Genomic DNA, 12,173 nt, shown 5'->3' with positions numbered 1-12,173 from the left:
GTCCCACTTTCCCGAACGAGAACAGCTAATAATCAGCTTTGCCCTTCTACAACGAAGACATCGGTTTCTCAGCAGTGCTCTCTCCCCCAAATACCCCAGTATAAAACCACTACAAAACTCAGAAAAACAGAATTGCATCTCCAACAAACAAAACTCACAACCAGCGACAGTTCCTGAACTGTATGTCAAACCAACTTCCAAGAATGTCGCAATCATTGGTAACTGTGAAAAACAGCTATCTAATCCATTAAATCCTTCATGTCAACTCCAGCTACTTTTGTGTCCTGAAATAATATAATAGCCTGTTTTCAATATAAGCATTATTTTCTCAGGAAATATTTCTTGCAGCTTGGCTGAAAATATCTGGAGGACTAACAGCCTTCTAAGTCCTCTATTTATTGTTTCCCGTACAAAGCCAACTATTTCCCACTTAGCAGTTTTCACAAAAAAAGCTGAACCAGATCCCTACAGTGAACCCCTCTTTTCAGACAGCCCAAATCCTACCCTTTGCTTTTCTCAGTAACTACATCAAGTTTCTCTCTTTTTCCCTGCTCTGTGCTCTCTCCCACTTCAACACAGTTTTCTTTCCTAATCTGTTACAAGTCTGTAAAAACCATCAACATTTCTCAGAGGGTCGAGATGGTCATCTCTCTGCTATTACCAGCGACACATTTCCTCCTTCAATTTCCATCGCATTAAGCATCCCCCACAACCTGGCTTACTAATCACTAATCAAAGAGTTATTTCCAGAACAAACGACTTACATTCCTTCCTTGTGGCCCGACAAGCCCGAGTCTGCGTAATCAGATTCCCTTCGCTCCATTTTTTATTGAGCACGCTTACTTAACAGAAGCGACCGCTTCCAAATGATAACGAGCAGTTATCGAGAAGGCACAAAACACCTCTGTTTCTTCACCTGGCCGAGGGCCCTGCTCCTCCCTCTTTACAGAAAAATAGCTTCTTAACTGTTCGCTTGTGCGGCCATTTGCCGTTATTAAACTCGGATCATACTGTACACTCGGATCATCTCTGGGGCTTTATATGCTGAAGTAGAAGCTCAGGGCTTCTCCCTGCAGATCTATCACTTTGTCCTTGATCCTAGCTATTCCCCACCGGATTATTGCTGCTATTCCCTGGCCACAGCCGCAGGTGATGATATATACGTGGAAAACCAATAGCTACAGTTAGTCCAAGTAATTCTAGATGACTTCTCATGCCGAGACGTACGGCAGCGGAGGACAGCAAGCAATGAGATTCAAGAACAATAACAGAAGGAAAGGCATGGATCCTGCGAGCAGCTCTGCAAGCAGGCAAATCAGCAACACTGGAACTCAGCTGTCTGAGGCTTATTATATCAAGTTGTGCGTTGGCAGCTGAACTGCCCTCCTGCAAAAAGAGATGCAGTGTTTCATTTTCAAGATGGATTTCCTCACGTTGCAACCTACAGCCCTTCTCTGTAAGGGGCTGCAAATTTGCTGCATATCCGTTATGTGGAAAGGGCTTCCCCTCAGCAGCGTCACCTCCTGAAGGGCTACGTCTTAAACGGGCAATAAATTCCAAAGATTTGATTTTGACAGCGTAAAGGCCAAACAAGCAGGTCTGGGGAGGTAATTTGGGTAGCTGTGTACTAAAAGAAATCTGAACAGAGGAGGGAAAGTGTCCTAAATTTCAAAAGAAATGAAACATGTTTTTAGGATTTTTGTCTCTCCTAGAAGTACCAGTTAGTGCTGCCAAAAAATTTAAGAGGCCTTTTAGAAGAAAGTGCTGCTCACATTTATTTTTCTTGAATAAGAGGTAAGATTTTATTAATGCCTAAAGTTGCAAACAACATGTTCAAGATACTTTGTAACACATCTCTGTATTATACAGCTAGAGAATAACGGCGCCATAAACAAGACAAATTAGACTGCTCTTCAATCAAATGCACGCAGCAACTGAACACCCAGTAAGATACTTTTGGGACAGAAGATTTGACATGGTATCCCACATTCCTGTTCAAAGAAATAATTCAAGTGCAGGTGGAATATGTTCATGGTTACAAAGGCAACATCTGCTTTAAAGAACATGTTAAGCAATGTATTGGATTAGGTGTGGTTATCTAGCTCTCATTGGTAAATCTATCAGTGTTTACAGCTTTCAATACTACCTTTAAACAATTTAATCACTTATCCTTGTTTATATTTGGCTAAAACTTACAGAAGTAAGATCTGTCTCTCCTTTCCAAAGAGCCTGACCAAGAATACCCCTACTGGAATCAGATTATATGGAGATAGAGCACAGTAATTTGGCCCAGGCACCCCTTTCCCTCCCTTTATTCATTATGAAATGAACTTATTTTCAGAAACATTCTCCTACTTTAACCCACAATACTGTTGGAGTAATTAGCTTGGTGTATCCAGAAGATTGGTGGAGAGAGGAGCATATAACAGCTACATAATGGTATGAAATAAACCAGGTAAATTAAGGAAGAAAGAAGATGATGAAAAAAAAAAAAAAAAGAAATCCTACTGAACCATGACTTTTCTTCCCACTGAGCTCTAGCTATGTCTAGCCCAGTCCTACGAGGGAGAAAAGAGGGATGAGAGAAGCAGAATTTTCTAAATTAAATATCACCTACTTCCTCTTATGACAGGAAGTTTTCAATGGACCATGCTAAATTAATGTACTTAAATGAATTTATAAGCTATGATGCAATGGAAGCTTTTAAGCCCCTCTGAAAATTGGACAACAAGTAGCATGAACCCATTCAAACTCTGCCCACAAAACAAAGCAGCTGGATATTTCTGGAAAATAATAGCAGTGAAACAGTTAGCGCACACATTTAAATCGTTGTATTTTGGCTTTTGGAGTTAAGGCTAAGACAAATTGGCAAATTCCCACCTCCCAGAGTTACTGCTTCAGTTTGCTTGCACACTGCAAGAATATTGCGGCTGATTATACTCAACAAAATAAATCACCCCATCCAGAAGGCTGAAAACTGCCATTTTCCACCCAGAAACCGAACGTTAAATTGTCCAGAAACTCACAGGGCTCCTCAGAGAAGTGTTAGTGCAGCACATCAACCACTGCCTGCCGAATCAACTCTGACGGAGTTTTAGTTTCTGTTGGGACATTTAGCATGTGCCTGCTACAACGGGTAGGTGGACAGGAAGAACAGCCGGAGACCACATACACGCAACAGCAGTTTCTAAAATTGTTTTGACTGTGAAGCAGATGAGATACAAGATGGTTATGGGTAAGAACTGAAATGTGTATTGTACCCACCAGGAAACAGAGAAAATGGTTTATACCATATAAGCTTACCATGTGTGCCGATTGCTAACTGTCTTCCTCCTTCCCCCCTCCCCGCAGTCCTTTGTGTTTTTAATAAAACATTCTAAGTTTTATGAAAGACGACTGTTACAGCTTTTATCAGTTATGATACAATTTAAGGAATATATTTGCTCTTTCTTCTAGTATTCTCAGGATACATTGTCTAAGTCATTATTCTGTTACTTCTCTTTTACGCCTGGTAGACAAAGGCAGCTATCTTGACATTATTTTCTCTAAGAGCAAAGAGCATTTCACACATCTTGCAGCTGTGCTCCAAATAAAAACGCGTAATTTTGAAATATGCGTTCATTTTTATTCTTACAGAAATTGTCACTCTTCTATGACTTGTCTTCCAACTTCAGAGAATTTAATTAATCAAGCTGTAGTGAAAGAGCTTTTCTCTCTGGGAGGCCATTCTGGTGTCCAACATATTCCACAATTGTGTGTTCCTAGATACTCTAATTACATGTGCTTGTTTATAACCCTTCACAGACAATGCGATTCCAGACACTACTCTAAATATTCTTCATTATCCTTCTTGCTTCTAAGTATTTTCAAGTTATCCTCTCTTTGGCTCTTTGTAGCCACTACTTCCCTAAGCTGGAGTTCAAGTTTGTATACGGTAATGTAAGTGTGGGAGGTATTTGGTGACCTGCTATGTATGGAGACCAAATACGGAGCCAGACATTAACTTGCCATTTATATATGCTATAAAAAACTATAATTTACAAATGGTAGATTCTGAAGCATAGAAACCTAATTTTCATCAAACTAGCACTTTCCATTTATAGGTAACTTAGCTGTATACCTGATACATAAGAACAGAGGCCATATACCCTCTAAGCAATACAGGAAAAATCAGTCTATGCAAAACTCCTCTCACTTTTATTTCATTTTACTTGCAAGGCAAGGACATCACTGAAATCAGTTCTGGGACTCCAAGACAACTTCACCTGCATCCTTATCGTAGCAGCACCTTTTGGATCTAGCGTCAACGTGAGAGGTATCTGTTCTCACCACACTTTTTCCCAGCGGTCAAGCTGTGATCAACATTGTTCAGCCTTTTGTCTCTTGCTTGTATTAGAAAGGATGATAAAATGTGGGAAAACGCTGGAGGCAGGTATTTCAGATAGCTCTGGAGTAGAGATATGATCTGCATAAATCCTGCTGTAAATAAAAGCCTACTGACAGTGAAAGCCTTACCAAATGCGCAAGCCTTTCGAGAAACAAAGTAATCAATATTTTTTTCCACATATGGCAAACATATTCCAGGGAAGCAATACAAGCAGCAACAGAAAGAACGAACAGAAAGAGTAAGCCAAACAAATAAACAAACAAAAACCCTCTTCAGCAATTCTAGACCATTCTTGCCCAAGTTAACCCAGAGGAAGTAAGAAGACATGGGAGCATTTCCAACAGTGACTGCACGAGCAATTCCCTTAATGGGAGCTTACCATTACTAGCATGCTTTTGCAGTGCAAGGATTTCATTCTGCTATGTACTGCTACAGAAGCAGGGTGCTACCAGTCATTAGTTGTAGCCGGTTTTGGTGATTAAACCCAAAAGTTCTTATTCCATAATAATTTAATTGCATGATGTTTGTTTAAAAAAATGAACAGAAGTGTGAATCAGAAGTGACTGCAGTAGCACTTCTGTGATCTATAGATTCGGTAACTTTCAAGATAGAACTGAAAATGCAGCAATAATTGTAGCATGTTCATCTCCTGAGAAGTGCCTCATTTATCAGTTTGATCTGGTATTGAAAAGAGAAAGCTACTTTGCCCATAACCAAATACCTAAACCAGTTCTCTATTTGCAGCTGGATTTTCACCGCTTTCCTGATGACCTCTGGAAGTACAACCTATTTCAGTATACAACCGGTTTCAGTCACTTCGCTTTACACCTCAGCCAAATGTTTGTAAACAAAACTGTGGCTTTTTAGACCACCCTTGGAGACTGCTACAGCGGCTGAAAAGGAGAGGCCAGCTCCTTTTTTTGAAAACTGAGCAATTACCTGTCCAAAATCAAGCAATAAACTTTCTTGATTAGCGAGAGCTGCAATCCAGCTTGCACCTTTGTTTTTAGGTACAATCATCTTGATATTATGACATTCCATAACGTACTATTTCATTATCATACTAAAACAATAATCACATTAGCAAGGTTCCTGTCTCCTCTCCTCGCATCAAGAGCTACACGCAGATATTCCTTTTAATTGCTTCCAGAGAAACGTCTGGTCCCGCCAATGCAATCGTAACAGACCCTAGTGCATCTCTGGGTACATCTGACCACTACATACAGCTCGAATAGCCCTGTTTTTGGGAAGCCAACAAACCTCTTCAGCCCGAACCATGACTGAAACAGTCGGGATTCACGAACAACTCTAAGAGCCCTTCTTCTGCTTGCAGCGTGACAAAGGGCTTACAAAAATCTGCTAGGATCAGCCACTTCTGACAGTTGTATTGATACACGCGTGGTAAGTATTAGTAAGAATATGGTTCGAGACATCAGGCACTGCCCACAGAAAGCAAATACTTAATGGTTTAGATTGAAGAAAAACCATTAGATCAGGACAGGTAAGGACACCCAGAAAAATTAAGATAAAAGGCAGTCTATTAACAGAGGCCAGCCTAACCACTGTAACATAAACCAGAATCATCTTTGGTAGAAACTTGTTTTTGATGAAGCCAAATGTTTTTCAAGTCTAGCCATCTAAAGTTTTCATTGCTTGTTGACTGTATTGGTTCTGTAAAAGCATCACTTACAGTCCTTCATTTCTTGAGTCTGATACTTTCTCTTTGGGGACTCAAAGACTTAATCTCTGCGTTATTATATTGTGAAAGATATAACATGCTTTCTGCGGCTGACTGCAAGGTAAGATTCTCACTGATAACTGCTGGCTTCAAAGGAATTCTGCGTGGTGGCTTTAGCAAGACCTGGAAGAGCAGTAGTTTAGCTTTTAGACTCGTAAGAACATAAGAAAAACAACACCGGAACAGATCAAATACCCATCTCTGACAGCAGCCAACAGAAAAGAGCGTAAGTACAGAAAAGCACAGATACTCTCCCAACTGTGGTTGCAGCACTCCCTGCAGAGGTGGCACCTCAGGTATAGCACAGCCCTCAACGGATTTTTCAGATTAATTTGTTGAGTCCTTTTCTGAATTCATGCACATTTCACCATGTGCTGTATCCTTGTGCCAAGGAGTCCTGTAGCCTAACTGTGGACTTAATGAAACGCAGCGTTGTTTTGCTTGTGCTGAATCTACCAGGTGTTAACTTATTTTGATACCTGTTAGTTCATGTTCTTCAGTGGATAAAACAGTTGTTCCCTATCTGTTTTCTCCATTTCACTTGCAGTTTTATAAACCTGTACTTTATTCCTCTCTAACCATAACCTGCAAACCACCTCTCTTCTAGGCTGAAGAGTCCTCTCTGTGTATCTAGTCACTGCTCCTGTGTTGTAACTAAGTGAATTGTTCAGTTGCTTGAACACAAGAAAAAACAAAACTCCAGACTGGTTTTTACTGCATCACCAGCTTGTAACTCACCTTGAGATTATTCCAGTTAACGTCAGCCTCAAGGTGAATTAAGTCAGAGTAGAGCCAAATTAAAACCCAAGCTGTTAACTTATTTAAAAGGATAAACAGATTTGAACCAAGGATAAATTAATTTCAACATATCTCCACCAGAATTCTGAGCTAATCTAGTTAGACTGTTTTTTTTTATACGGAGGAAAAGCGAAGCAGGGAGCGTACCTGTCTTCATCATTTCAATATACACCAGGGATTAAGGAGCTATGATTGTCATTTGCAGTTTGACAACCCCAGGAAACTCTGCCTGCGAAGAACCATGTTCAAAGGAAGAATGCAATACCATGATTTCATCTTGCAGTGATAAAATTCAGACCCCGTGCACATCACCGTCGCAGTTCTGTTGCAAGTTGGACATCCGTTTAAAGATGTTTTCACAAGAGCAGAAGCTACGACACATCTACCTCTGTGGGAAATCACAGAAGTTTGCTGGTTTAGAGTCAGTTACAGAAAGTGAGTCAGGCAAGAAATTTAAGTTGTGTTCCAGGAAAACGCAGCATGCGATAGACTAGGCTGACATGTGTAAGAAGGTAAGCCCCGTACCCCTTGGGGTGGTCAGGAGAAGCAGCAAATACTTCACATACGAATTATCAGATCAGGTGGAAAAAGGCGCACATGAAAAGGAGGTTATAGTGAAGATGGTTGCACAGACTACGTTTAAGCATTTATGAGTTAACACTTTGCAACTAAAGTGAAACTCACCAAGCTAAATTAATGCTCTCCTAACAGGTCTTTTCAGTATAGTACTCATAACTCACACAAGCCCCTAGCTCTGCTTGGGAAATTTAAAATCTACTTATCCCTAAATGAACTTCTCAATCATGATTTCAGCCCCTTCGAAACAGCAGCAAGGGATAAGTTTGAAATCCAACACTGCTAACATTTTCTAGGACCACCGACGCCAAGATGATAAAGGAGTTCAGTAATGCTACGCTCATTCATTAACATGTCTGGAAAGCCACGTAACGAGGAACAAATCTAACGTAACAGGAGCACTAACCAGCGACTGTCGGAACAGGAGACACTTCTTTGGGTCAACACCGCAGGCAAGGACGGCAGCAGTGGTGTCCAGTATGTTCTGGCGCAGGAGAGCTGGCTCCCTGGGCATGGTGAGAGAGTGCATGTCCATAATGCTGTAGAGCACTGAGCCGCACTCCTCCTGCAGATTCACCCAGTTCTGAATGGCTCCAAGGTAGTTACCCAGATGAGGTGTCCCGGTTGGCTGAATACCAGAGAAGATCCGATCCACGGCCGTATTCTGTTACAAAGCATTGGTAAAATTAACACATGCATTTTTTGACAGATTCTTTTATATCTTTATTAATGTCATTAATAAAGCCTCACTTATGCCTGTCTCTTGTCTCCTCCTGTCAGTGTATTAATGTATGAATTACCTCAGGATTGACTAAAAATAATTGCAGTAAGTCAGTCGAAATACTCTATCTTACTGCAGAGAGACTGACAACTAGCATAATTTTAAGCTGTCAGACTGCATAAGCAAACAAACATAGCTGTAAACAAGACCAGTGAAAACCAGACCTCAGAAGCCAAGCGGTAGATTCTTTCATCCTTTTTTGCGCCAAAGGTGTAGGTTTCTCTTTAGCACATCATCCACTCTGATACAGAAGCTTAGGATCACAGCACAGAGAAATTCAAACATTTTTGTTGAAAACATACTCAGTATCCAAGTAGATGGCAATCTTAATTCCCATAAACACTGAAGTCTTGTTTTTCTAGTTGCAAAGAACATTTTGAGAGGTTTCTGAAAGAAACCTAGTCCTTGACCCAAAGGTCAAAGAATAATGAAAGAGATTATCAAAGTCCTGAAACCCCCCATCTTGGCAGCAGTAGCTTTTCTAAAGCAGTTCTACAAAGAAATACTGCTCAAGATCACACCTGTAACGGTGGATGCATCAGTACCAGTGAAATCTCAACATCTGAAAAGAGTTCGCAGAGAAGCAGCAAAAACTGATGAAGCAGCTGAGGTTGTGAACAAAGATTAAAAAGCTTAAAACATGTATAGCTTGGCTAAGTGACAGTTACCATCTTGGAAAGTTTGTTTTCCTGCATCCCAGCCCTCCATCCAACCATTTTCTCAGAGCCCCAAGCTGTCAGCGTATGATCAATTACCTCCTCGACCTTTCCAAGGAATTCCACCATATTCAGAAAGTAACTCAGCAATGTTTTATGTGAAAATGCTTGTATGTGCCAAGTTGTAAGAGCATGCAAGACTGCTCAACTTATAAATGAGGGTCCCACCAATCTCAGCGGGGAGTCCCAGTTACAAGGCTGTACAATATAAACCCTCAGCCTCTGCCGTGCAGCAGGAACATCAGCTGCATTATGCCTCTGGCTCCATGATTTTTTTTCTTCCTGCTAAATTTTATAAGCAACATCTATAACAACGTAGAGAGAATTTATTTACTGATGCAGTCCATTTTCATTTCTGTGAATCTGTTACAAATGTATGGGGGAGAAAAAAAAATAATAAGGTCATGCAACTATGAAACCACACAAAATGGCAGCAAAGTCAGGGCCAAGTACCACTATTTTTAACTATTACAAAAAAAGGACTTCAAATTGACTTAATTTCGACTCAGACTCAAGAAAAATTAATGAGAATGTCTCCAAGTGGAATAGGACTTTTTTTTTTTTTTTTAATGATCTATGGTTCAGAAAAGCCTAGCCCATTTCCCTCAAAATTTGCTGAAAAAATCTCTCTGCTTTCAAAGTAAGCCTGTTTTTCAGATCAAGACAACGTTCTTAGTCAATGTTTAAGCGTTTGTGCTGACAGGTAAAAGCAGGTTTGGGCTAGCAACCACGCTAATTTCTCCTGCTCGCATAAATGCCTATACATTTAGGTCCAGGTGGTAACCCCCTCACCCCATCCCAAATATCTGCTTGACTTCGAGGTATATTCTTGAGTCATTTTCTAAGTGCTCTTGGAGAGCCTCCAGCACAGGAGCTGCAAGGTAGTCACAGCAATAAAAAGCACACCATTTCCTCCAACAGCAATTCTAACTTCCAGTTCTTGACTACCCACGCCTCTCCTTTCCATTACACAAAAATGGAATTATGCTACTCAATTCCTTGTTTGCCATTTGATCCCTTGTTTTCCTAGGAACCTACATCAGAGCATTCATCACCACTCGCAGAAGCCCTTCACCTCCCACCAAGCTGCTACCTGGCCCCAGGACTGCAGGCAGCTTTTTGTTAACGCCGAGAAGGGCCAGGTGCTCACCTCGAGAAGGAGGCATACAGAATCCCAACATACATAAATAAAATCAACTCTTGTAGAAACTCGGGATTCACTAGGCTTCAGAGCTGTGCGTCTGTTATTAAGGGCATAGAGCAGTGCTAGGCAATGCAACAGGTACTTCACAGGCATAGCATTTGTCTTTTGCTTCCCACGTCCCTGCTCTTCACCAAGCAAATAAGAGCTTGAGAAGATAACAAGGCTATAGACAGACGATCACTGAGATTGTTTTCTGCCCCTACAGGGACCCCAGAACAGCTGAGTGCTTGTCAGAGCACATCTCCTCATCTCCCTGTCTCCCCTCACTCGGTTCAAGTCCTGATGCTCCTTCCCACAATTACTCCTCCCCACAGTGCCTCCTGCTTTCCACTGCCCATTCATATGCCTGGTGAACCACACTCTTCTACGCAGGCTACAGCTTCTTACAGCGCTACTCTCCATTTATCTTATCAGGTAGTTTCATCCCTCCAGCGTTCCCGTATTCTTTTCTTCCTCCGCTTGTGCTTCCCCACCTCCTGCTTCCCAGAAGAGCTCTTGCATGGTATATGAAGACAGTAAGAAGGCACAGAGTTTACCCTATGGTAAGGAAGCTATTACTGCCTTGACTCCAGTGACTTTTACATAAAATATGTTTCCTACCTGCACTGTTAGGATAGCCAAGAAACTTTACGGTGTTCTAGAAATCCACTACGGATGTGCATCAAATAAAGTATGTTAGGATGACCGTGTTAAAGCATGGTACAGAAACTTGCACATCTTCCAACCGCAGCCTAGACAAAGACAGCATCACCTGAAACGCCTCCTGATGTTATTGCTTCTTGTCCCTGGGACCCTGAAGCTGGTGTTACTTCAGTGCAGAAACAGCTCTACCCCCGGGTAACTGTCTGTTACACCAGACAGCGGGAATCTCTGTGCAGTCAGCACAGATCAGCTCACATGCCCATACCCTGACCCAAAAAGAGCCGGCACCCTGAGCCTGTGGAGAACAGCTCTGCCTACAAACCTTCTCGGTCCCCAGGGCACACAGACTGCGTTCCCTTGCAGCCGCAGTCCCGGCTCCATATGCTTCCCACAACACGTTCATTATCTGCCTTTTCCCCCTCCCAGGTCACTGTAGATTAAATCACTATGAACATATCCGATGTATTGCCAAAAATTATGTCCCCTAATTTGAGAATCATACACTCAAATAGATGGTACAAATGCAATAGAGACATTGAAGTAGGTAGTTTAAGCACATTTTTTTACCAAGAAAATACAAGATGTCCATGTTTCAACATACACTACACAATCAAATTCTGTACTAAGGCCAAATTATTTGAAGGGTAACAATGAGCTAATTAAAGATAGGTTTACTGTAACACTACCTAAGTTAGCATCTGGTGACACACTGCATGTTGGAAAGAAAACACCCAAGTACACTGTAAAATGGACACAGTTTCATATAAAGAGATAAAGTTCTCTGTCCATCCAGTGAAGAGTATACCTGTGCAAGCAAGCATGGCATCTTTAACGGTGCTTGTACATTCAAATGGTAAACAACTACTTATAAAAGGTTTGTTCAGTATACGGGCAATAAATATCAAGTTAAACATGAGAAACAAACAGCAGCAGTATTATACTGAATCTAAGCTCAGAAATTACTTAGCCTAAGTATGGAATTTCCAGAAACAAGTAAATGCAATAAAGAAAACTGAGCTAGGCTGGACCTGGGTAAAGCGCTAGCGAATACGTTACAAAGAACAAACTCACACAGGCTCCCAGCTGAGGGACCAGTTGACTGGGAGTCTTTCATCTTTAACTCCTTTGATTCCATTTAACAACATAAAGCACGAGATGTTACAGCAAATAGGGTGGTATGAAATATTCCATTGTGTTAGCCGAAGTCTATATTAAAAAAAGCCCACACAAAACACCCTTAAATGAATCTTGGATTTCCAGCACTAAAAATATACAGAGAACATTGCTCCTTTGGAGAGAGTTTATGTTCCCTGTTTGTTCGCTCCGTGAGA

The 12,173-nt window shown here is 41.2% G+C and overlaps 1 protein-coding gene across 5 annotated transcripts in view; it reads right to left on the bottom strand.

Moving 5' to 3' along the window:
- The window catches only part of WARS2 (tryptophanyl tRNA synthetase 2, mitochondrial), a 43,929-nt gene that overhangs the window by 13,048 nt on the left and 18,708 nt on the right, over positions 1-12,173 (bottom strand). For 4 of the 5 annotated variants that reach the window (XM_087757551.1, XM_087757553.1, XM_087757552.1 and 1 more), the window contains one exon: positions 7,906-8,163. The exons of the other annotated variant lie outside the window; for it this stretch is intronic. In XM_087757551.1, the coding sequence (XP_087613677.1) occupies positions 7,906-8,163 (258 nt within the window). The remainder of the gene's footprint in view (positions 1-7,905; positions 8,164-12,173) is intronic. 5 annotated transcript variants of the gene reach the window in all.

This window comes from Nipponia nippon, unplaced genomic scaffold, assembly GCF_047370975.1.
Source record: "Nipponia nippon isolate SJK-2023a ecotype South Korea unplaced genomic scaffold, ASM4737097v1 scaffold_2, whole genome shotgun sequence".
Classification (NCBI taxonomy): Eukaryota; Metazoa; Chordata; class Aves; order Pelecaniformes; family Threskiornithidae; genus Nipponia; species Nipponia nippon.
The sequence above is the reverse complement of the archived record's forward strand: the minus strand, read 5'-3'. Positions and strand labels throughout refer to the sequence as shown.